Here is a 23,913-nt window from a genome sequence, read left to right as displayed (position 1 = left end):
GCATCCCCCATTTTTCGTTCATTCTATTTGTTTATATACTAACTTCTATTCATCTTGATTCTGTCACTCATATTTTGGGATGGAACCATACTGTCCTTTTCTTTGGCCTGTCTACTATTATTCTTTGCTTTTGTTATGTTGTGCTTTCATTAGAACCAGCATGTAGACACCTTCTATTTATTCCCATTATCTGTACTTTATATACTAGACTATTGGTTTAATGTTACTATATACCTGTTTGAACAACTTCCCTGTACAATATTACCCCCAAGAAAGACCCGGAATCAGCGAGCTCGAAACACTAAATAGCACCCTCCAAAATGTTGGCATGGAAGCCGGCGGGCAACTAGTCTTATCAAGAAGAATGCCCTGCATTGTGTGTACCAGTTTGATCTCCGTTGTGACTAAGGCGGCCATAACCCAGCCGTGGATCTAATCCCAGAATATTGACGCAATCCTGCTTATTAAGGCCATCTACCTAGATGGCACATCAGTTATGCAGCAACGGCCGGGGTTAGTCGCCGGGTGGGCCGTTCTACCTAAGTAACTTAGTGAGACTCCCGACACATTTATACCTAGAGTCAATTGACTGCCTTCGCCCTCCCGCTTCCCCAGCCCCTTGTTTCATTCATCCCAGGATATTCCGTACTCCAGCGACAAGCATAGTACTAAGATACTAACAGGCAGATAGGAAAGTGCACCTAGTATACTAAAACAAGAAATGCAAGCCAGCTGCAAGGCTGCGCACTAAGCGTCGCACTAAATGTTCTGTTTTCGGTTAAGCCTATCGTTGCAGATGCATCTAATTAGGCGCCGGCCTTGTGAGCGCTTACAGCACGACCTGGTCGCATTTAAAATGGCCACCGTGTTGGCGCCTTGCTCATCTTTCGGTCGCGTAGGTTTTTCTTTATACAAGTTCCTTGAGCAAGAGCACTGGGCAGGATGGGATTCAATATCAAACAACTTTTCAGAAGAGACCGGCAAAAGAAATCGGGAAAACATGCTGACCCACAACCAGATACGCATAAGCACAAGGACACTGTGGCATCCCCAGAGACCAATGTGCCGTCTGCTAGCGCTGGAGCCAATTCTGCGACTGAAGACCACCAGAATGAACCTCCGCCAAGCTCGCAAGATCTGTGGCAAGCTGCCTTTGCCAGACTCAATCCTGATGATCAACGCAAGCTGATGCTTCTCAACACGCTCGACGAGAACAATCCCGACCCTCAGATGAGGGACCTAGTACATACTGTTATAGAGACGACCAAAAAGCGGTACGATGAATATCAAAGGAAAGGGCTGAAGATCAAAAGGCCGAACAGAGAAGATGTCAACGTTCGAGATTCTGCTCTCAACATAGTCAGCGCCACGTTATCCTTCCAAGATATTATCGGTGCTGCTGTTTGCTGTGACCCCACTGGGTATGCAGGGAAAGTGTGGGGCATTATATCAGTGGGATTAACGGTATGTGAAGCGATCATCAAACAAACAATATGAGAAGCAAGGCCAGCTAATCAGGAAGTAGATGATACAAAATCATCAGGACCTACAAGCTTCAATCTTCCAAGCATCAGGGCTCCTCACGGATGTGTTGAGTCGGTGTGCTTTCATTGAGAGCCATTGCCTAACGAGTAACACCACTGATCCTGAGACAAAAGACATGCTACGCAACGCCATAGTTCGTGTTTATTTTGCTGTATTGCAATACTCATCTAGCGTTGTTTCGATTCAGCACTCGGGTGCTGGACGGCAGTTTCGCCTTAGCGTTATAGCTTTGGCTGACCAGCCCTTGACGGCGCTTAAAACCGCCATTGGAGAAGAGGAGAAGCACTTGGAAAGATGGGTTCAGTTTGATCAACAATTGCTTTGGAAACAAAAAGCGGAGCAAACGCTTGCTCAGATTGACGACGTGTTGAGCGGTATTCAAGACCTTAGCCGGGAGATGGAACTCTGCAAATTAACCATCGCTGAAGGAGCTGCATTTGACTCATACATGAACCAGCATGAAGTAGAGTGTCTCCCAGGCACTAGGACAGACCTTCTTAAGCAGGTGACGGACTGGTCACTTTCAACTCAAGGAGAATGCATCTTTTGGTTGAGTGGGATGGCAGGAACAGGAAAGTCAACTGTTTCTCGTACCGTTTGTAAGTTACTACAAGAGCAGGGACTTTTGGGGGCTAGCTTCTTTTTCAAGAGAGGAAAGTCGGATTGCGGAAGGGCAGAAAAGTTCTTCGCAACTATAGTTCGGCAAATAATTATCCAAGAACCTCGTCTTATACCAAGCATTCGAAGAGCAATTCAGAGAGATCCTTCTATATCGACAAAATCTCTTGGAGAGCAATTTAACAAGCTGCTACTTGAACCCTTATTGGCAGTGAAAGAGGACCCTGCGGGAATCTCCGTTTTAGCTATTGTGGTTGACGCACTAGATGAATGCGACCCAGAAAATGATATCGGGCTTCTACTTCGTCTTCTCCCTAGGATCTCAACTCAAAGTCCGATCCGCCTTCGCGTGTTTCTCACTAGTCGCCCCGAAATTCCAATCCGAGAGGGATTCGATAACGTTTCGGAAAACGACCATCGAAGCATTGGTCTCCATGGCGTTGTGGAATCTTCCATCAGGCATGACATACTTTTGTTCATGAATGATAGATTTGAAGAGATGAGGCAGAAGTTTTCGCTTCCTCAAGGATGGCCAGGAGAAAGTACAATACGGGATTTGGTCAACATCGCTACTCCATTATTTATTGCTGCTGCTACCATGTGCCGCTTTATTGCAGATCGGAGGTGGAACCCAGAACAGCGCCTAGCTCTTGTTCTCGGCTCAGGGAGTACTAAGAATGCGCCCAAAAGTTATATCTCGAAGCTGGAACACACATACCTTCCCGTATTTGAGCAAATCCTCCATAGTAGGGATGACGACGACGATGAAGACGAGAAAGAGCAGCTGGTTCAAGAATATCGAGTGATTGTGGGGACGATCATCATTCTTGCGAATCCACTCGGACTCACGTCCTTGGCAAAGCTTTTGAATATGCCGAGTAACGATGTGAGCCGTAGACTAGATTTTCTTCATTCAGTCCTAAGTATCCCTGACGACGAGGATACGCCCATACAGCTTTTCCACCAGTCATTTCGGGATTTTCTCCTTCATCCAAAAGTCCGTACGAAGACCAAGTTCTGGATTGATGAGGAGCATATACATAGGGAAACCTTATTTAGATGCATCGAGGTGATGACCCGAGAGAATGGTGGATTGTCAAAGAACATTTGTCAATTATCGAGTGATGCGACGCTGCGAAGTGATATAAATGATGAGGTTATTCGAGACCATTTTTCGGCGGAGCTACGATATTCGTGCCATTACTGGAGTTATCACCTACAGCAGGGAAGATATCAGATTACTGATCATGACGAGATCCACAAATTTGTCCAAAAGCATCTTCTTCACTGGCTGGAAGCCATGAGTGTTTTGGGACTGGCACCCGAGATTGTGAGAGGTATCAGAACATTACAGTCAGCAGTGCAAGTAGGTTGTCACTCACCTATAATGCGAATCACTTTCGCCCATGTATACTGACCTGTACAAGCCTCACTCCGGGCGCATAGTGTCGAAATTCCTTCATGATGCACACCGGTTTATCTTGAAGAATTCTTGGGTTGCTAACAATGCGCCTCTTCAGCTCTACGCTGCCGCCCTGGCATTTGCCCCAGCAAACTCAGTTGTGCGGGATATCTTTCAAAGCGAGATACCTAGGTGCTTTATAAAGCTGCCTAGTGTGGAAGAGAACTGGAACGCAGAGCTACTGAGCCTCGACATTAAGGATGTGAATGCAGTGGCATTCTCTCCAGACAGTAGACTAATCGCCTCTGCCTCTATGAGTAAACAGGTCAAATTGTGGGACTCAGTTACGGGGCTATTGCTTCATACCCTGGACCAGGTCTTCTACACCGGTGGTCTGACATTCTCACCAAATGGTGCTCATGTTGCATGTAGCTCTTGGGATGATACAATCCAAGATGACACTGTCCAGTTGTGGGATATAGATACAGGAGCTCTTTACAAGTCCTTCCCGCAACCTACCTCTCCAGTGGTCAACCTAACATTCTCACCGGATAATAAGCTACTGGTCTTAGCAACCTCTGAGGATACAATCGATATATGCGATCTCGCCAGTGAAAGGGTAATCCGAACCCTGGAAGGCCATTCCGATAGAGTGAACGCACTGGCGATATCCTCAGACAGCAAACTAATAGCATCTGGATCAAATGATAATTCGGTAAGGATTTGGAAGATCGACACAGGAGCTTTACTGCAGACGTTGGAACACAGCGGGCCTATCAGATCGGTCGGACTTTCCCCAAACAATGAGCTTATGGCATCCGTCCCCCGAGAAAGAGCGATTTGGATATGGGATGCAGCCACGGGTGAACTACAGCAAAAGGTCGACTTTGATATAATAGAGTCATCTATATTTTCACCGGAACGTATACTCGAAGCCACGGGGTTCAATTCCGCTCGACTATCGGACAGAATTTTGAGCACGCTGTTTCACAAATTTGATGGGAGTAGCCGCGAAACCTGGAAATTAGCAGTCTCTCCGGACAGCGCCCTACTTGTATCATGCTCGGATGATGGAAGTGTACGACTGTGTGACGCAAGGATCGCTGCAACAAAGCCCACCATACAAGGCCATTCGAATGAAGTTGCTGCTATACAGCTCTCCCCCAATCGCAAGCTCCTTGGCTCAGTCTCTTCTGATCATAAGGTTCTACTCTGGGATGCTACTACAGGCAGCCTGCTTCATACGTTCGAGGGCTATTCAAGGAAATCTGGGACATTTTCTTTCTCGCCTGATAGCAAATTGGTGGCGTTTCGCCCGCAGTCGGACAGCACATGTGTTCAACTATGGGACGTGGAGACAGCTCAACTATATCGCACGCTTGAGGACCACTTGGATTCAATTGATCGAGTAATGTTTTCTCCCAACTGTCAACAGTTGGCTTCAATCGAAGAAGGTGGCACAATCACTATATGGAATATTCAAACCGGGGAACGAATGTTCAGCCTGGAGTCGCGTGGAAGTTGGGTGTGTGTGGCATTTTCACGAAGTGGAGCGAAATTAGCCACAGGCTCCTACGATACAGTACGAGTGTGGGATGCTAATACAGGCGTGCTACAACTAGAACTAAAAGAGCATAAAACAATAGTCACGGCAGTCGCATTTTTACCGGATGAAAAACTCATATCCTCCGGGTCCAATGATGGCAAACTCTGTTTTTGGGATTTGAGCAAAGGCGAATTAAGTCAAACTCTTCACAGCTCTGGAGCTATCAACCAGATAGTGTTCTCAGCAGATGGGAGACTTATGGCATCTGGAACTCTTTCTCAGACCTTCCGTCTGTGGGATAGAGAAACGGGACACTCCATCTATGCTTCCGACTATCATGCGTCTCATTATCGGGACGGGATAGCCAATTTACGCTTTTCGAGCGATAACACATACTTGGAAGCAGACTTTGGAAGATTGCGTATCCCTTGCAATGAGAAGAACAATTCCATATCTACGCGGCGGCCGAATATCATACTGGGGGAGCAATGGTTGCACATCGGGGAGGAAAGAGTTCTTTGGCTGCCAGTCGAGTACCGACCCAAAACATCGGCATACTACGACGGTACGTTCGCCATTGGAAGTGAATCCGGCCTGGTGTCATTCATCAGTGTCGATATGAGTGTAGATGCAAATGGCCATTCTTGATCTACTGAGGACGGCTCGGGTGCACCGTTCTTTTGCCTCATCTATCGCGGACGCTTCATTCGATCGGTACATAATGCACAAGGTAAGAACCAACATTGAAGATAAATACGATGGGTGTTTCTTGGGGACATTTAGCACAGAATATGGGCCTATATAGTATACGAACATCCAACACTCAACACTCTGTACAAAAAAGAAGTCAAACCATGGAGATATTACGCGCAGCTCGAAAGGCGGTTTATGGCCAGTGTGTTATAAATAAATTGAACTCAGGGAAGTATATATGGAATGAAACGACAGTTAGTGGAGTCATTCAAAGTTTTTCGCTCAAAAATTTAGCAGCCATTTTCCTTAGTGCATATATATACAGGACCCGTGCAGAGCTCCCGGAGATACTGAAGTAAAAATATGATATAGACACGAAGCCAACATAAGCATAATTACACTGAAGCAATATCAAATATAACTTTTATCCTTGGTATACCAAAGAGAACCCTCAGGCATGGCAGAAGCCAGTATATGGTCCAAGATCGCGAAATAAAAAGAAATGGGACCATCCACCACGGCACAGGTTTTGGATACAATATATCCCCCAAGAGGATTTAAGCAGAGTCTGTGATCTTCCCTGAATCAATTTTCCGATTCCAGTATCCCCAAAGTCCGCAATAGTAGGAGACCACATGGACTCAGGAATACACAGCGAGGTCCCAAACAATGCTGACTCCTTGTAGATCTGGTCGATAGCAGTCTCGGACAGCCCCGAGAAAAGATTCATGAACTGTCACAAATGCAATAAAATGGGTTGCAGCTGGCCATTTCTGTAACTTTTGGTCATTGGGGAGCGATAGGCGTTTTACAAAGAAGCCTTGGGACGGACTTTACGTCCCTGACCGCTCCTCCTCGCAAACATTACGCAGCTATGCCGGCACGTTGCCACTAGATTATTGTTCTCATCAACCATTTGCATCTCCATATCAAAGCGACCGTCACGTAGGCTTCGCATCTTTGAACGAACAAGTATCCACTCCTTTCCAGTTGGGTCTTCGCGAATGTCCAAGGACAGATTGACTGTAGGAAAGGCCCACATTTCTGTGGCATTTAGTCCTTGGGGATCATAGTTCATAGGAAGGGCAGGGACCTATGTTCAGTATAAGTCCATTGTCAATATTAGGACGGGGTGAATTCTGGTACCGAATCGGCGAGCAATCCTAGATACTCCATGTTAAAGCTCTCATTCTCTCCAGCTACCTTTGCCCACTGATCCCGAGCGTTCTGTCCCCGGACAGGACTCCATAAGAGGCTGGGACCGCCTTTTGGAACAAGAAATTCGAAGCGGGCGCCGGGAGGGTTTTTATTTGGATCAAAGTAATAATGCTTCCATGGAACACAATCATTTAGTCTGTTTGGTATCGTCGTCGATTGCACGCTGATACTGGGTCCAGTTTTTCGATGCAAATTCCCAAGAGTAATGACAGATACTATATACGGACTGGAAAACGCACTATCCATTGGACATATTCTCGCTTCTATAACTGAGAACCGGGAACCGTTCCGTATGTCATCGAAACTGACTTTGAACGGTCCACAGGGGAGGGGCCTTAAGAACTGAATATGGAGAGAGACACAGTGAGGTTGGTTTGACTCCGGATATCTTAACGCAAAGTATCTGCTACTACCACCGACTATCAGAGCAGTGCAGAACCCTCCATAGGCTCGAAAGCCAAGGTCCCCTTTACGTGCGGCGTGAGTCAATATATTAAAGATCATATAGTTTAGGGCTTGCATGTCTGCCTACCTTTGGTACACCAATCCTCGGGTAAATAGCCCAAGAAGCAGCTGTCTTCATTTTCTGAAGCTGTAAGTTTAATGGCATCCTCCAATGGAGTTAATCTGCAGGCTTGTGGTTGCCTATCAGATCCCACCGATGAGGCGCTGATGAATATGTCCTTTGGTGACATCAGAGCATCGATTCTTGAGATAAAGTGTATAGAGGGGCTTGGGAACACCGTGCTTCACAGCTATTTGGTTATTATAATCAATGATATATAACTGTAATGTAGAGACTTAGAGTTCTTTATGCAAGGGCGGGAATATTGCACTAGGAATTAGACAATGATGTATGTAGGGATATGTAATAAGTATGTAGTCTGGAAAGTGGAGTTGTGAAATCTAGGAGCTTGGAAAAAGATAGGTGATTTGTCTGCCAGTTAAATGTTTGCAGCTTGTCACAAGCGCTTTGACCGTCGCTATGGCCGCGCGCTTTACATAACATTCAACCTAGGAGAATGTGCCTCGGTCCGATAGGGTTACCTGGTCAAATCACGTTGAGCTTTTGGATACAAAGTATTAGATGAGTTATGTACGTTATAGAATGCCCTACGTCAATCAAATAATTTGCAGCTGGGGCTACCAACGACCTATCATACCTTCAACCATGTATAGAAGTCACACTCATCGGCGAGTAAGCTATAGTGATCTTCCTCAAAAGACCATTTCTCACCTCGCCAACATCCCACTCACCGAATTACAGTACATCAAACAAAAGCAGCAACGGCGTCTTTAATAACTTCCACAATCCTACTCGGTTGACTCAAATGCGGCAAATGGCCCGCACTGCAGCGCTCAATCCTACTCCCAGCTAACCCAGCAAGTTCCTCCTGTAAGAAAGCTGGAATAACCTGATCCTCCTCACAAATCAGGTACACACTCTTCACATCCTTCCAGCCCGCATATATCGTTGTCCCATTCCAGCCCTGGGCAGGCTGAGGCTTAAGCACATCCAACCATTTCCCTTTCTCTTCTTCATCAAGATCATTGAAAAGTGTCTGTTCCGGCTGTACACAGTGTATTGCTCCGCCCTGTATAGGATCGTCAAGGTTAGCAATTAACCCCCATTTACACCACCACCACCACCACCACCACCACCACAAGAAAAGAGAACAAACCTGCGCAACACCAAAGGGCAAATCCCCATGCACATACCCTCCTCTACAATAGCAGCAGCCACAAAAGCAATCCCCACGACACCTCCACTTAATCCCCGTTCTTCACGGTCCTTCCTGCTAAACCCTTCCATTGCTTCACTGCCAATGAACCCGCCCGCGGAGTGGAGGGCCAATAGTACATCTTCACCTTGCTGGACTAATTTCTCGATATGTGTGCGTACTGCTAAGACATCGTCTTTGAGACCCGGGCTACCGGAAGAAATAGTGCCTGTACTTGGGAGAGTGGCGGTTTCAGTTTTGAGGTTGGAGGCTGTTAGTAGGGTTGACACTGGGTTGAAGACTGTGGGGCCTTCCCAGAGGCCTGGGATTATGAGGTGTTGGGTTTCGGGACATTATTGACAGTTAAAATGAGCTGAACTTAGAAGGTAGATGAGAGGATGTTGTTAAGAAGGTCAATATTAGCAGGGCAGAGAGATATAGTCACATATGACGATCTGAGACCAAGATATATATATAAATAGTCATTACATGAGTGGTAGCGGGGTTGCTGAAAGCTTGTATCACAGCCTAATATAGTATGCATATGTGGGTTCAGTTTGGTTTCTCAAAGACACCACTTGACTTTATAATTGGGCAGGAATTAAGGGTGCTAATGAGAATTGGTATACTGGCGTTATATTCGGTCTTGTTGTGGAGCATGGTGAGAATCGTCACCTGGTTGCGTTGCTAGTATAAATGGACTTAGGGCTAGTGGCGAATTAGTGCTGAGCTGTGCTATCACCCCTGACTTCCGATTTGCGCCTTCGTGTATTCTCCCGAAGCCTATTAATTAGGATATATTACATTAAGTGGGGTTCTATTTGTAAGATTGTAAAGATTCTTACTTAGACTTTTCATCTACAGTAAGACGTCTGAAAAAAATCAATCAATTAAGATAAAATTCCCCAAGCATGTTATAACAGCAAAGACGAATGACACAAAGGCTGATCAACAAGAAGAGAAGTATACTATAGAGCGAGGTCACCATTGCAACCAACACATTTCACAGAAACCTGCGAATTCACTGATATATGTGCTTAGATGGCACGAACATTGACCCAAAAGCGAGTGTCATCGTACTTGTACTTCTCGTTGCTGTCAATCTGCTGCTGGATCCACTGGACGGCAGACTTGTAGGCTATGAATGGAATTCGTCAGCTTCTGCTCTTCAGGGGCAACATATTAATAGAATAATTGAAACATACTATTGATATCCTCAGTGTGGGGATTAGCAAGACCAGAAGCACCGTTGCGGTGTCCAGCGAACCACTTATCGTAACCGTAGTAGTTCTGGCAATCCCAACGAGACGCAACGTCGGCGTAGACATTCGAGCTTTTCCCTATCAGTCAATACCCCAAGGAAAATATCTCAAGACATAATATCTTACTTCATGACAGCTCCATCGTTCCATTGGTCTTCCGACTTCCCCTTGAAGCCGTAGCGGTGGGCGCACTCACGGAGCAAGCCCCAGTTCTGCTTGAACAGACCGAAGTTGGCGGCGTCGTAGGTCTTGCCGTCACCGTAGGGATAGTGGGCGGTGTTCATAGTCTCGCTGGTACACGTGTTAGAACAGCCTATTTGCGGATTGTGTCTTCTTACATTTCGAGCATAGCAATGGCGAGATCAAGGGAGTTGCCGCCCGCGTCGATGATGGCCTTCTTGCGGGATCCGAGGCCGGAGACGGTGTATTGACCGCGATCATCCCTCTTGTCGAGAGGGACATTGAGGGAAGCATCGGGAGTTGGAGCGGCCAGCACTCCAGTGGCGAAGATAGCGGCAATGCAGGGAATGAAGAACTTCATCTTGGATAGTTATAAAAAGGAAAGTGCTGTAAAAGAATGACTATGTCTCCAGGACTTGTTTGGTGTGGAAGAAGTATTTCTGAAGATGAAGGTACGCTGTACGATTTTATATTCACGTCAAAATTGGCTATATAATGACTCTAAAAGGTGCGTTGCCGGATCTGGCAAGTCTTTCGTCTTCTAGGGCCCTTCTAATGGGGGGTTTTTAGAGGGTAGCCTCATGATACTTTATTCTAGAACGACTATTCGACGTTTCCATGCCTCAAGTGTGGTTCGGTTGAGTCAGTGGCGTATTGTGTAGGACTGCCTTCATTTCGTGGTTGTTCAAAGTGAGGGGGTGGCTGCGATTTGTGAGACAAGTCCTTGTCGTGCGGGCTGTACGTCTTTCCTGGCTCCAATAGTTGTATAGGTTTCGTTGAGTTCCTTTCTCGAAAAGAAACGGTCTTCTGGGCGGGAAAAGAACATGGCAGGTGTTTCAGGATAATGAATGCTGGGACCATTCCGTATCATTCCAATGGCGCTGTACCAATCATCGCCTCGGCTTTCTCGGGAAGTTGAGCCGACGTTTGCTGGGTTGTGGCATGAGGTTGTGCTCGATACCGTGCCGTTTTTGTCTTTGCATTTGTTACTTTCTTTTCCTTTTTCCTAGAAATATTTTGTAAAGGAGTGTGGCTAACGATGTAGCCGTAGGATACTTGATTTGACTCGGATTAACCTTGTGGTCAAGGTTCATTAGGCTGGTATAGGGTTAACATGTGTCTCTTCCTGGTGTCTGCTTATTTCGATATCCCACTCCAAACATACTTTCGGCTTGAAAAACTAGCGACTAGCTAGTTTAGCACGTGAGACGCAGGGACCAGAAAATTAAATAAATTAAGAGACCCTCTGGGAGTATCAAACTAAGACAATCCTTGCCTAAATGGACAAGGACGAAGGCTCCGCTTCGGCACCCGTTCCCTTGGAATTTGCTCTGCCATGTGGATTCCACTGAACGAAAAAGAACACCAAATGCGTCAATTGGTACTAACTCCGATGGACTTGAGATAGGATGACAACGTTTCGTTAATTCTAAAGGTTTCAAGGACTCGTGGATAGTCTCGGCTTGAAGACGCAGCGTCGGCCTCGCAAACTATAAAGCAGCTCGCGATGGCCTCAAGTCCCTGGTCTTCTGCTCGACCAAACAATCACTTTCCTTAAATCTTTTCGTTCCTTCTTTTCCTTCTTTTCGCTCTTTTCTCGCAATGCGTTCCTTGTCGTCTATCGCACTCCTGTCTGTGGTGGGAGCTGCGTCTGCCCAGGCTGGTCCTTGGGCTCAGTGTGGAGGCAAGTCCTTCTCCGGCTCATCCGAGTGTGCCTCGGGATGGAAATGTCAGGAGCTGAACGAGTGGTTTAGCCAATGTGTACCTGGTGAGAGGAAAACTGACTTGCCCGTGCCTGTGCCAAGAATAAACGAGATCTAACCCATACTCAAGGCGCCGAGTCCACGACTCCCACCGTGTCGAGCACTCCCACGCCCACTGACGCTCCTTCAGTGTCCATTACTGCATCTGCCACCACGGGCATCAACAAGTCGATCTCAGTTTCATCAGCGTCGAAATCCACTCCCCTGCCGTCTTCGTCGTCGGCCTCGCCAAGCCCTCGTCCCACGGGCAGCGGGTCCTTCGCCAAGGCGGATGGATTGCAGTTCTCGATTGACGGCGAGACCAAGTACTTCGCCGGCACAAATGCCTACTGGCTCCCCTTCCAAATGAACGATGCGGACATTGACTCCGTGTTCGATCATCTGGAGCAGGCCGGATTGAAGATCCTTCGTGTCTGGGGCTTCAACGATGTTAACACCGCTCCCAGCCCCGGAACGGTCTACTTCCAGCTCCACGACAAGGAGAAGAGCACTTCCACCATCAACACCGGCAAAGACGGTCTCCAGCGTCTTGACTATGTGGTTGCTGCCGCTGAGAAGCACGGCGTCAAGCTCATCATTCCTTTCGTGAACAGCTGGGACGACTATGGCGGATACAACGCCTATGTCAAGGCCTACGGCGGCAGCAAGACTGAGTGGTTCACCAACGAGAAGATCCAGAGCGTGTACCAGGCCTATATCAAGGCCGTTGTCTCTCGGTACAGGGACTCCCCGGCGATCTTTGCTTGGGAGCTGGGTAACGAGCCTCGCTGCTCTGGATGCAGCACTGATGTTATCCACGGCTGGGCCACCAAGATCAGTGCCTACATCAAGTCTCTGGATCCCAACCACATGGTCGCCTTGGGTGATGGTACGTGTATTGCTCTGTAATACAATGAATTAGACGTGACTAACTGTTTGTTCAGAGGGCATGGGCTTGACCATCGGCTCTGATCAGTCGTACCCGTACGGCACCAGCGAAGGAAACGACTTTGAGAAGAACCTGGCTATCCCGGACATTGACTTCGGAACTCTCCACCTTTACACCACTGACTGTGAGTGATCGTCCATGGCATATTGGCAGATATACAATGTCTAACACACTACTGTAGGGGGTATCAAGGACAACGCCTGGGGCAATGGATGGGTTGAGAACCACGCCAAGGCCTGCAAGGCTGCCGGTAAGCCATGCTTGTTCGAGGAGTATGGCATGAAGGGCAATCACTGCACCGACGAGCTGAAGTGGCAAAAGACCTCCCTGAGCTCGGGCACCGCGGCCGATCTCATCTGGCAGTATGGTCAGCAGCTGTCCACGGGCGAGTCTCCCAAGGATGCGTACAGCATCTTTTACGGCACAGATGAGTGGAAGTGCGCCGTTATGGACCATATGGAAAATGTCAACAAGAACTAAGTAGCGGAGGCAACGGTCCCATGGGAGGTTAATGGTGACTGTAGGGTTCGGCAATTTCCCACCAGGTCGGTTTTGGATCGCCTGCACTGCTTCTCTTCTTATCATTCTACTTCTTCTATCATCCCTCGTTGAGGAACGCTTTTGATATTTGTTTTGCTCTTCTCGGGCATAGCACCTGTGCTACCCAGCCTGTATCTATAGCCTGTGAGAAGCAATTCATTTTTTAGAATTCAGAGAATCATTCCGCACCAAGGCCAGATTAATACCGTAGTCTGATAACCATTCAATCTACATACCCCGCCATCTGTAATGACTTATCGACTTTTACTCATCATGGTGCTCTTTTCCACAAAAAAAAAAAAAAAAAAAAAAAAAAAAAAAAAGGAGGTATGGGTTTACCTCGAGTTCTGGGAAATATTTTAGAATATTGAAATGGACACTAGCGTATATACGTACTATTTGCATGTTGTAAACGATAGATCCAATGTTCATTCTCTCTATATAATAAATAGTAGAGCTGCCCATACTGTCTCGAGGGAGTGACTGATTGAAGATGGGAGAAAGTTCTTCGACTTAGGTCCTGATGTATGGGATACCTGTCGATTTAAAGCCCTCCCTATCCAGCACAGACTTATTGAAGGGCTCGAATGGATTATGAGGGTCATCCTTCCCATCTCGCTTCGCAACATTGGACCCTACATGCTGGGCATTTGGCCAATGGGTTGTCCCGAGCCATGCTGCGAACGCAATCAAATTAGCGAATAACTCACCGAAGTCCAGGAGTCTCGGATGATGGGCTCGCATAAAATGACTTACACACAGAGGCCGATTTGGTGATGAAATGACAAAGCTTTTGCTGCATCGATAGTTACGAGACTATACAGACACTTGAAGCTCGATTCTGTCCTTTCGAATTCAATGAGACGCAAGCCCTAACAGTGGCCGGGACAGGAAGCCTCGACACTGAGACTAGTTCTCGACAGATGTTCAATCACGGAAGCTACTCCATCTGTTTTATTTCAAGCAGCCGCCAGGGGAAGCTTGGCAGTAATGAAACATCTTCTGACGGTTAATGGCGCTGTTATCTAAGGAAATGCAGATCGAGGCATCGGAGAATACACAGAGCACTACCGACATGCTAAAACTCCTCTGGAACCTTGCTCCCCATGTCGAAGCGTTTCCTGAGATGTTCATTAATGTCGCAGATCGACATTATTTAGAGTCACCAGAATTAGAATCCATGTTTGCTCGGGTAAAAGATGCCAAAAAGTGCCAGGAGTTCTTGAATGCAATGATGTTAACCATGAGTCTTGATAAAAGATCGGGTTATATTGCTATTCTTGACCTGATGCTGGAAAGCAACTTCGAGATTGAAGTGACAAACAAGCTTGTCATGAGTACCTTTAATACGCACATAGAGCAGTCCTGCAGACCTTCCTCGAGCACAAAGTGGATATCAAACTGTCACAGGAGATGGTGAATAAGGCACTCGAGCTGCAAGACTACGATGCTTTGAAAGTATTGATCAAATATGGAAGCCCGCAGGAACTGAACCTACAGGATGCAGTGGCCGCTATCGACAATTCCCCGCCATATTGAGGTCGAGGTGAGGGATGAGGCTCCTCATTTTCCCCGTTAATATACTCATGTCCAAGAGATAGCGATCCACATAGCCCGGACTCACTGCGAATGAAATGAAAGACGTTTGTTATATTGATAAACGCAATAGGCATCCCTGAAAGGGTTCAGTTGTACAAGGAGGGGAAGTAGAATAATGAAGAAATACGAACCTATTAGATTCTCAAATAAAAACTTGAACCCTCCAAGAACGAACAAAGATGTCGCTCACAGGCATCGCGGAAAGGAAAAAGCTGCTAGTTATGGTTAGAGTCTTTCACCATAGTGGGCTTTAAATATGGTATCTATCCGACAAAGACGTGATACAGCCAGGCCCCTGATGCCATACTACTCTAGGATCACGAATCCATAATCGAATGATTGGTTCCGCTGAAAGAACACGTTGCCTATAAAGGCAGTTGAAGCAGCAAAGAGTCCAAGAATAGATCAGGAACAACTCTCAGACCACCGGTGGAGCGTTGCTAGTGAGTATGCTGGAGACATTGAGAAGATGTGGAAAACAATCATTGGCCTATACTCAATCAAGCTTTGTCATTAATGGCGCTCACTGGACAATTTGAAGTCACCGATCGGATAGAATCGGTCAGGGCTAAAGGCGGGATTAAATTGCACTATAGGACTAAGGATTTCCCCACCATAGAGGGGCAATTGACATCATCCCGCTGGATGGACCTGCCCTAACATTCGGTGTCTTCTGGTAGCTTATAAATTGTCTTGTTTACCCCTCGTTTATAACCTTTTCCTCTTGCTCTTTTTCTGAATTCATTGTTCTGACTCTTTATTTTACTATACTGGAATAAAATATCTCTTTTTCTCCTCAATTGCACAAAATGGCCAGCCTTCAGCACACCAAGTGAGTGCCCGCGTGCCCCTGGACCCTCAGGTACAGAAAAAAGAAACATCAGTTAACACGAGTCCTAAATTATAGGAAGACTTACACCCTGAACACAGGGGACAAGATTCCCGCCATTGGTCTGGGAACCTGGCAATCCAAGCCCAACGAGGTCCGCGAAGCTGTTAAAAATGCTCTCCTGAAGGGCTACCGCCACATCGATACGTACGTTCCATACCCGTCAACCCACGCCCACCAGGAGTAGAAACAGTCAAACTAACCCAACCAGCGCTCTCGCTTACGGCAACGAAGCCGAAGTTGGCCAAGGCATCAAGGACTCCGGCGTGCCCCGCGAAGAGATCTGGATCACCACCAAGCTAGACAACACCTGGCATCACCGCGTGTCCGAGGGCATTGAGTCCTCCCTGAAGGACCTAGGCGTGTCCTACGTGGACCTTTACCTCGTGCACTGGCCCAGCAGCACCGACCCCAACGACAAGTCCAAGCATCTCCCTGACTGGGACTTCATCAAGACATGGCAAGAGATGCAGAAGCTGCCCGCCACCGGCAAGGTCCGCAACATCGGTGTCTCGAACTTCGGTATCAAGAACCTTGAGAAGCTCCTTAATGACCCTAGCACCAAGATCGTCCCCGCCGTCAACCAGATCGAGCTGCACCCTAACAACCCCTCGCCGAAGTTGGTTGCCTACAATACCTCCAAGGGTATTCACTCCACTGGGTACTCTTGTCTTGGTTCCACGAACTCGCCCCTGTACAAGGACCCTACGCTGCTGCAGCTCGCGGAGAAGAAGGGCAAGACGCCCCAGCAGTGTCTGTTGCAGTGGGGTATTCAGAAGGGGTGGAGTGTTATTCCTAAGTCTGTTAGCAAGGAGCGTATCGATACTAACTTTGAGCTTGATGGGTGGAACCTGACTGATGAGGAGGTTAACCAGCTTGATAACTTAAAGGATCGCCGCAAGGTCTGTGGTGATAGCTGGCTTCCTATTAAGGTTTTCTTCGGTGATGATGAGTAGATTATGATCTTGCGATATTACGGTCAGATGGCATTAAAATATAGATATCCCTGGATTTGAATTGTATATACAAAGGGGTCCATTGATAAGTTCAACGTACGCACCATAGTAGTCCGACATTCTCAGAACATCTCATACTCACATTTAACAATTAGAAAATAAATCAAATATGATTGTCAAGTTTGGGGCCTGCACAACTGGGAAAAGACGACCAATTGTTGATGTATCTGATAGTCAATCATATTTTGTGTATTTAATACACTGCATAGACAATCCTTGTCCAGAAGTAACAGGGGAACCTGATCCGCCATCCAATCAATATAGATACCTATAATCCGTAGTCTTATACTTGCACTAAAGTGGAATGGCGGGAGGAACCGGATGGTCACGTGGCACCGGGATGACTCGAATGACGCAGTGGCGATCATGTGCTGCACCGCCACCGTATGCCGTTATCATCAGGCACCCACCGTCATCCTCCTCCATCTCCTTGGATCCCATATTATCCATTTCGTAGATGGTTTCTCCATCTTTGCGTCTATCTTAGACCATCTCTCCTCATAAACGTCAGGATGCCGCCTTCCAGCGGGCACCTGCTGCTCCCAAAGTTTTGGAGAGCAGCTAGGTGAGTAATCACTTATCCACTTTATCCGGACTATATCTCCGTTCTAACGCCGCCCCAGGTTTGCCTACGAGAAGGCCTGCAAAACCATAAGGACAAAGTTCCCAGAACAAGTCCAACATGGAAGCCTTCGATTTCAGCCAGCCTTTGCACGTATAACCCCGAATCAGCCGATCAACCGCGCTGCAGCAATTCGCCAGGCCCGTCGCCGTCACTACTCCACTCGTGCGAGAGCCTTCGTTTCTTATCTCCGGACTGGGCTGCAGGGTGACCGCGCTGCCTATAAGACATCCCGTGTTGCGTCGAACATCAGCCGTCTTACCACTCAAGCACCCTTTGCATCAACTCTTCGTCCAAACTTGACCGGCGGGACTCTCGGCCGTACAGCGGGAGGCTATACTATAGGAGCCGGCCGGATTGGGGGTGCCCGGTATTTCTCACATGGCCCAGCTGCACCCGCTCAGGTCATTCAAAATGTGTCCATGGGTGTCCGGGCATTCTTCCTGTCTGGACAGAAGGTCCGGTTTGATGGCATCGACGAAGTTAGCGGAAACAAGAAGTACAAAGCCGTGAGCGCACTTCAAGATCAGGCCGAGCGGAAGATGACCGGAATCCCTCGGACTGCACCGGGATCATTTGTTGACTTCCAGCTCTCCCCTACCATCACTGCCTTTGGTCTGCAGAAGAAGTTTGATCCATCCGGAGCCTTCGCTTCTGATACCATCAACTCAGACGGTCTTTTGGACTTCCTCTCTGCCGACTTTGCGCGTGCTCTTAAGGACTTGGCCGCTGTACTCAACGACCTCAAACGCCTGTCAACCCTAGGTGATCTTCCTATCTTACTTCACGACAAGTCGACGCTCCGGGTGAGATTCCCTGGTTGTGACGCAGTCACTGTCGAACGACTCTGTGACGAGGTTGGAGTTCAACGAGGGAAGATCATGCAAGACGAGGACTTCGATGCTCGTACAGGTGCTGACCTTGCCCTCCTGTTCCCCTTTGCTCCCAGTGTTCCCGCGTCTCCAGAGACAGTGGATTACCTCTTCTCGAAGGGGCCCTATGAGCCACAAGCTCCCGAAGAAGTTGATTGGCAGGCTATGATGTCTTCAGAGACCAACACAGAGGCTTCTCCTGAGTTTCGAGGAAACCCTGGGTCGAAGCTCAGTTTCGAGGACGTAACCCTGTTCGGCGAGAATCCGTGGCAGCAATCCTCATCGTCATCTGGATATTCAAGTATCAACATCAGCGAACTCGGCGACCGCGCATACTTCAATGAGATCTCGAGCACCGGGCTCCCTGAAAGTGCTTCAGAATATGAAGGATCGGACGGGTTGCACCGATTTCTTGCCGAATGTAACCGTGCTCCTCCAATTTCTTAGCTACTTGCGCTTCCATGTTGTTTCACACAGGCTTTGACAGTCTTTTCCCATAATTTCTTTTGTTCATGTTTGTTCGAAGCAGACACCATAATTGAGGTGTGCTCAACTCTGTTGCTCTGTTGCTATTAGTGATATCTAAATCAATTGAATCATCGACTACCTGTCTACCTACTTCGTAAATCAACTCATGTCTTGTATGTACTACTACCTATCCAATATCAGGTTCGCACTCTGCCCATTCCCCATCCGGCTATAAAGATAGCGTGATCATCTTTTATTAGATCAAGCACGCTTTCGACGCCAAATCAATTCTCAGGCCGGGAATAAGCCACGTCTTCTACACCGTAACGGAATTGATGGTCATGAATCACTTGAGATTCTAGGAACTTGTTATGAAAATAACAACATTTTTTGCCAATTGCCATTTCACGGGGCGGGAAAAGATCTACGCGATTTTAGAGAGTAGACGAAAGTAATCAGGCAGCTGAATGCTCGTGGTATAGAAAGGTTTGCTGTATCATTGGCTCTAATGAAGTTTGACATTGGTTGATGCTTCTAGTGTATCGATACTACCTTTGAAGAAGATTCTTCCACAAACCAACGGCAAGAATTGCATGATACTAGTCTTTACATTACATTAGACCGCACAGCAAGAAACCACTATACGATGTCTTAGACACAACGAAACGCAACTTGCTCAGCTGAATAACAATCATGAGGAATATCAAATCCTCCACAATTCAAAAATACCCATTTAGTATGTAAACAGGAATTCCAAAAACAGACAAGCATTGTTATGCTACAAGCAAGTCCAAGTCGTGCTCTATACCCAGCTCTGAAACGGTTACTTGCCCAATATTTATTCCCGCCACGGAGTCTCTAGTATTCAGTTTCCTTCCAAAGAATGGATGGATCGTTCCTCTTGATTGGGTCAAGTCGAATGATGACATCGCCACCGCTTGTCCGTCCAGCAAGCTTTGGTTCATACCCAAGATACGATTTCTGATCGATAATTCTCTTGATTTCACTCTCCTTCAAGTGTGAAAAGCCAGTCAGTGTAAACCTTTGGGACTCGGGGTTCCACTTTAGTGTCATTTGTGGATTTTTGGAATGTAGGAGTTCGAAGAGTTGAGTAGCTGCATCCTGGCCTGTCTCTCCGAGGCTGCTATTCACTTTGGGTGCAGCGGTGGTCATCTTCGTACTGGGATTTTGAGATGTTTGTGAGGACTCTTTGACAGTTGGAAGGTAGGGAATGTCACAAGTGGAGTATTTCTTTGTTATTTTATGATAAATCGTCCGAGGAGATGGGAATAAGGTCTTGATTTCATTCATATTCTGCTGGCCATGAGACCCTACTTATATGTCTAAGACACAAAGAAGTCGAGGACAAAAGGTATCAGCCCCTGGGTCTAAAACACAGCCAAAGCACATTGTAGTGAAAGGAAACAATCAGATATCATAATCAATGCCTAGCGGTGATCGAGCTATATTAGGAGTCATTTTTTGTTCCATCACGCGGACAACAGCGATTGATTTCCATTGCAAGCAAAGAGAATAGTCCCCAATCGATGGTTTAGAAAAAGGCATTTTCCATGTCTGGATTCCGACTGAACACTTCAGCCACCTTATCGAGAATGGAACCAACTTTATTCCTTTTATAGTTCGCCTCTAGTTGCGAGATGCGGCTAACTCGAGCGGCAGCGCGCAGATCCATGCGAACATATAGTCTGCGTATAGTGGATTATCAGAGAAATCCATCTGGACAGCACGATGCTGAAGATAGAATTTGAGCACTGTAATGATGCCTGATCAGGAAGGTGGGCATTGTGAGGCGTTTTGAAGCGCAAGGCGGACTGAGGGGTATTGGGCTGTCTCTGTACAACGCTGAACACCATCTCCCTCTGGACTGAGTCTATAGAGATATAAACCTATCCCTTACGAAAACGGGTATTTGAGGTTATGAAATGATTTTGGAGATACTACTAGTATCAAGTTGATCTATCGAAGCTCCATAATCGTACACTAATTGCGCAGCGGAGCGAAGCGGAGCTAGCAATATACGGACGGGTTTTCAGCTTCTCGACTCTGATTGGTCCATGCTTTGCTCACGTATCTGGCTTTTCATTGGTTCTCAATTCATCCGGGACATTATTGGCCGCTTGCCCGCTTACTAATTTAGATAGTAATTGAAGGTCATGTGATTATATTGCTGCGCACCTCTTTGGCAGGTCCTTGACCTGGCACTAACTAGTTAGGTAAAATATTTCTGCAAACTTTACAAATTGAATATCTCGCGATAAGGCTTAAATAGACTGCAACGTGACCTCTTGGTGCATCCAGAAGCTTACTCCGTAAGCCGAAGTGCTATTTGGCGAAAAGCTCCGATACAAGCCAAAGGCTTTGGACTGCACCTCTTCTAGATCTGAAGGTGACTCAGGGTTCAGGCAAGCAGGCAGGTAAGTTGCCCGCAGGCAGGCGGTGGCAAGCTCGTAGCTAAATCTAAGCCCAGTATATTATTGACGGTCCTTCCCCATGGCAACTCGGCCCGTGGAGCCGTCTACATTTAATTGTATGATTTCTTGCAGAAACTACTCCGCATCTTGGCACCATCTGACGGACAGCTCTTTCCAGCTACATACACAAGTCACGGACCGAGTGTGTCTCAACATCTGCATCTCAAATGGAGATCAGCAAAGCCTAAAGCCAGTGACGACGGTACCTAGGTATGTGTGGTTGTGTTCCTGGATTCCTTGTTCCGGAAATACTCAGTCGTTGATCATTCTAGTTAGACGGAGAAATTATGCACATTTCCCGGCTGACAGCCCTGTACATGAAACAAGAAATGTTTGGGGTTTCTTCAGTTATTAAAGTCTGCATTGTAGGGCTTTTTCCATATAATAATTTTCCCAGATATTGTTAACAAGTCTCTGGGATCATAAGGGTATTGATCACTTGTTTGCACTATCCCGGCATAAGATGCTGCCTGTGGTGTCGGCTTTGGTCCCGGGCAACACATAGCCTATTTACACGCGTCTACGCAATAGTTCCAGGACGCTATATCCGGTCAATTGAATGTGAAAGTTTCCTGACCTACCAGGTACAAACAATAAACAATCGCACTAAGCCTTGAGAAGTACCGATGTGATGACGATCACCCACTCCGCTCCCATTCCGGTACGGGGAGAATCCGCCTCGGCTACTGAAGCGACAACACCTCCATCTGAAATGAGAAGGATGAAACGGGATGTATGAACTGAAGACCCGGCGACATCTGCCTTTAGCCGAATCACATTACTTTGGTCTCCGGCAGTTCTTCTGAATGGCATGCATTTAGACGGAGAAATGCATATAAATATGACTCCACATCCTGTTCCAGTCCGGAGTTCGGTACACCAACTCACCATCTCCAGAGCAGTGTGAATAGCAAGTTATCCTATCTGTTCATTATGCATACCCTCAACATGCAGGCCCTGGTGGCTTTGTCACCCTTGCTCTTCTCCGCTGCCACAGCTCTTCCCCAAGCGAGCGTCACCCCATCTCCTTCGTCGTCCGTTCCGGCGTCAAGCGGCCCTGCTCCTACGGCAACAGCAGGCGGAAATCCCTTCGAGGGATATGATCTCTATGTGAACCCCTACTACAAGTCTGAGGTTGAGAGTCTTGCCATACCATCCATGACCGGCTCGCTAGCTGAGAAAGCCAGCGCTGCAGCGAATGTTCCCTCATTCCACTGGCTGTATTATCACCTTTCTATACGATTAAACCAAAGCAATCGCTAATAAACAACCTTCCAGTGACACTACAGACAAAGTCCCCCAGATGGGCGAGTTCCTCGAGGATATCAAGACCAAGAACGCCGCTGGAGCGAATCCCCCAACCGCCGGTATCTTCGTCGTCTACGATCTGCCTGACCGTGACTGTGCGGCATTGGCCAGTAATGGAGAGTTCCTGATTAGCGATGGTGGTGTCGAGAAGTACAAGGCGTATATTGATTCAATCCGGGAGCAGGTTGAGAAGTACTCGGACACCCAGATTATCTTGGTCATCGGTGAGTATACATACTTTTCCACAACAAATAACACCAGATGTGATCCTTTGGAATAAATAACTAACAAAACTCGCCCACCAGAACCCGACAGTCTAGCAAACCTGGTCACCAACCTGAATGTGCAAAAGTGTGCCAACGCCCAAGACGCCTATCTGGAATGTACCAACTATGCTTTGACGCAGTTGAACCTGCCCAACGTTGCTATGTATCTTGATGCCGGTGCGTCTCATTCCCCAGTACTCCCCAGACAATACTGTCGGCCACCAATCTAACAAGCAACAGGCCACGCAGGATGGCTAGGCTGGCCCGCCAACATCGGCCCAGCAGCCGAGCTCTACGCCTCCGTATACAAGAACGCATCCTCCCCCGCCGCTGTGCGCGGTCTGGCCACCAACGTAGCGAACTACAACGCTTTCTCCATCGACTCATGCCCTTCATATACACAGGGCAGCACCGTCTGCGACGAGAAGACCTACATCAACAACTTCGCCCCGCAGCTCAAGAGTGCTGGCTTCGATGCTCACTTCATCGTTGATACGGGTATGTCCTTAATATCATCTTCCGCATTGTTAACATTTCATTAACAAATTCACACAGGCCGCAATGGAAACCAACCCACCGGCCAAAGCCAATGGGGCGACTGGTGTAACGTGAAGAACACTGGTTTCGGTGTCCGTCCTACCACCGATACTGGAGATGAGCTCGTCGATGCTTTCGTCTGGGTTAAGCCCGGTGGTGAAAGTGACGGTACCTCGGATACCTCTGCGGAGCGCTACGATGCTCACTGTGGATATGCTGATGCGTTGACGCCTGCTCCTGAGGCTGGTACTTGGTTCCAGGTGAGAACCCTTCGGATGTATTTCTTTGAGAATAATACGATGCTAATATGCGTCTGCAGGCTTATTTCGAACAGCTAGTTGAGAATGCTAACCCTTCCTTGTAAGATGGGTCTGGGGTTAAGCGATAAGGAGGCTGGTGCGTTTGGGGTGGTCATGTATGGTAGTGCA

General features: G+C 47.4%; 9 protein-coding genes across 9 annotated transcripts; 6 read left to right on the top strand and 3 right to left on the bottom strand.

Annotated features, from left to right (window-relative positions):
- The first annotated feature begins 434 nt into the window (after positions 1 to 434).
- On the top strand, positions 435 to 7,967 carry F9C07_2168907 (NACHT and WD40 domain protein). Its single transcript, XM_071509343.1, has 5 exons — positions 435 to 473; positions 535 to 1,464; positions 1,526 to 3,529; positions 3,591 to 7,488; positions 7,554 to 7,967. Exons 2-4 carry the CDS (start codon positions 943 to 945, stop codon positions 5,757 to 5,759), a joined length of 4,695 nt encoding a protein of 1,564 aa, XP_071367767.1. The 5' UTR covers positions 435 to 473; positions 535 to 942; the 3' UTR covers positions 5,760 to 7,488; positions 7,554 to 7,967.
- F9C07_1757025 (thioesterase-like superfamily-domain-containing protein) lies at positions 6,186 to 7,979 on the bottom strand. Its single transcript, XM_071508366.1, has 3 exons — positions 7,555 to 7,979; positions 6,951 to 7,489; positions 6,186 to 6,897 (listed from the first exon to the last, which is right to left on the bottom strand). Exons 1-3 carry the CDS (start codon positions 7,715 to 7,717, stop codon positions 6,613 to 6,615), a joined length of 987 nt encoding a protein of 328 aa, XP_071367766.1. The 5' UTR covers positions 7,718 to 7,979; the 3' UTR covers positions 6,186 to 6,612.
- Positions 7,980 to 8,643: 664 nt separating this feature from the next.
- On the bottom strand, positions 8,644 to 10,546 carry F9C07_8412 (uncharacterized protein; the record flags this gene model as incomplete). Its single annotated transcript, XM_071511774.1, has 4 exons — positions 8,644 to 9,065; positions 9,949 to 10,076; positions 10,132 to 10,296; positions 10,344 to 10,546. The coding sequence occupies 4 exons, from the start codon at positions 10,544 to 10,546 to the stop codon at positions 8,644 to 8,646; spliced, it is 918 nt and encodes a 305-aa protein (XP_071367765.1).
- Positions 10,547 to 11,787: 1,241 nt separating this feature from the next.
- F9C07_8411 (putative endo-1,4-beta-mannosidase) lies at positions 11,788 to 13,356 on the top strand (the record flags this gene model as incomplete). The annotated part of the gene is made up of 4 exons (XM_041294024.2): positions 11,788 to 11,953; positions 12,019 to 12,816; positions 12,872 to 13,000; positions 13,058 to 13,356. 4 exons carry the CDS (start codon positions 11,788 to 11,790, stop codon positions 13,354 to 13,356), a joined length of 1,392 nt encoding a protein of 463 aa, XP_041149281.2.
- A 1,093-nt stretch (positions 13,357 to 14,449) lies between these two features.
- F9C07_2260927 (uncharacterized protein) lies at positions 14,450 to 15,309 on the top strand (the record flags this gene model as incomplete). Its single annotated transcript, XM_041286889.2, has 2 exons — positions 14,450 to 14,731; positions 14,788 to 15,309. The coding sequence occupies 2 exons, from the start codon at positions 14,450 to 14,452 to the stop codon at positions 14,953 to 14,955; spliced, it is 450 nt and encodes a 149-aa protein (XP_041149282.2). The 3' UTR covers positions 14,956 to 15,309.
- Positions 15,310 to 15,824: 515 nt separating this feature from the next.
- On the top strand, positions 15,825 to 16,860 carry F9C07_8409 (aldo/keto reductase family protein; the record flags this gene model as incomplete). The annotated part of the gene is made up of 3 exons (XM_041294025.1): positions 15,825 to 15,847; positions 15,923 to 16,051; positions 16,116 to 16,860. 3 exons carry the CDS (start codon positions 15,825 to 15,827, stop codon positions 16,858 to 16,860), a joined length of 897 nt encoding a protein of 298 aa, XP_041149283.1.
- A 424-nt stretch (positions 16,861 to 17,284) lies between these two features.
- Positions 17,285 to 19,049, top strand: F9C07_2286132 (uncharacterized protein). The gene is made up of 2 exons (XM_041294026.2): positions 17,285 to 17,485; positions 17,544 to 19,049. The coding sequence occupies exons 1-2, from the start codon at positions 17,307 to 17,309 to the stop codon at positions 18,859 to 18,861; spliced, it is 1,497 nt and encodes a 498-aa protein (XP_041149284.2). The 5' UTR covers positions 17,285 to 17,306; the 3' UTR covers positions 18,862 to 19,049.
- Positions 19,050 to 19,740: 691 nt separating this feature from the next.
- F9C07_8407 (uncharacterized protein) lies at positions 19,741 to 20,193 on the bottom strand (the record flags this gene model as incomplete). The annotated part of the gene is made up of 1 exon (XM_071511773.1): positions 19,741 to 20,193. The coding sequence occupies one exon, from the start codon at positions 20,191 to 20,193 to the stop codon at positions 19,741 to 19,743; it is 453 nt and encodes a 150-aa protein (XP_071367764.1).
- A 2,114-nt stretch (positions 20,194 to 22,307) lies between these two features.
- Positions 22,308 to 23,849, top strand: F9C07_8406 (1,4-beta-D-glucan cellobiohydrolase C; the record flags this gene model as incomplete). The annotated part of the gene is made up of 6 exons (XM_041294027.2): positions 22,308 to 22,594; positions 22,653 to 22,906; positions 22,988 to 23,125; positions 23,189 to 23,446; positions 23,504 to 23,745; positions 23,805 to 23,849. The coding sequence occupies 6 exons, from the start codon at positions 22,308 to 22,310 to the stop codon at positions 23,847 to 23,849; spliced, it is 1,224 nt and encodes a 407-aa protein (XP_041149285.2).
- Positions 23,850 to 23,913: the final 64 nt, after the last annotated feature.

The sequence above is a fragment of the Aspergillus flavus genome, chromosome 6 (genome assembly GCF_009017415.1).
Source record: "Aspergillus flavus chromosome 6, complete sequence".
Taxonomy (NCBI): Eukaryota; Fungi; Ascomycota; class Eurotiomycetes; order Eurotiales; family Aspergillaceae; genus Aspergillus; species Aspergillus flavus.
This window is presented reverse-complemented; position numbering and strand designations above follow the sequence as displayed.

Coding starts and splice junctions, on each gene's coding strand:
- F9C07_2168907 (XM_071509343.1), top strand. CDS start 943: ATGGGATTCAATATCAAACAACTTTTCAGAAGAGACCGGCAAAAGAAA. Junction 1,465..1,525: donor TTATATCAGTGGGATTAACG/GTATGTGAAGCG, acceptor ATCAGGAAGTAG/ATGATACAAAATCATCAGGA. Junction 3,530..3,590: donor CATTACAGTCAGCAGTGCAA/GTAGGTTGTCAC, acceptor GACCTGTACAAG/CCTCACTCCGGGCGCATAGT.
- F9C07_2286132 (XM_041294026.2), top strand. CDS start 17,307: ATGCCGTTATCATCAGGCACCCACCGTCATCCTCCTCCATCTCCTTGG. Junction 17,486..17,543: donor AAGTTTTGGAGAGCAGCTAG/GTGAGTAATCAC, acceptor ACGCCGCCCCAG/GTTTGCCTACGAGAAGGCCT.
- F9C07_1757025 (XM_071508366.1), bottom strand. CDS start 7,717: ATGTCACCAAAGGACATATTCATCAGCGCCTCATCGGTGGGATCTGAT. Junction 7,490..7,554: donor CGAGGATTGGTGTACCAAAG/GTAGGCAGACAT, acceptor CCGCACGTAAAG/GGGACCTTGGCTTTCGAGCC. Junction 6,898..6,950: donor TAGGATTGCTCGCCGATTCG/GTACCAGAATTC, acceptor TACTGAACATAG/GTCCCTGCCCTTCCTATGAA.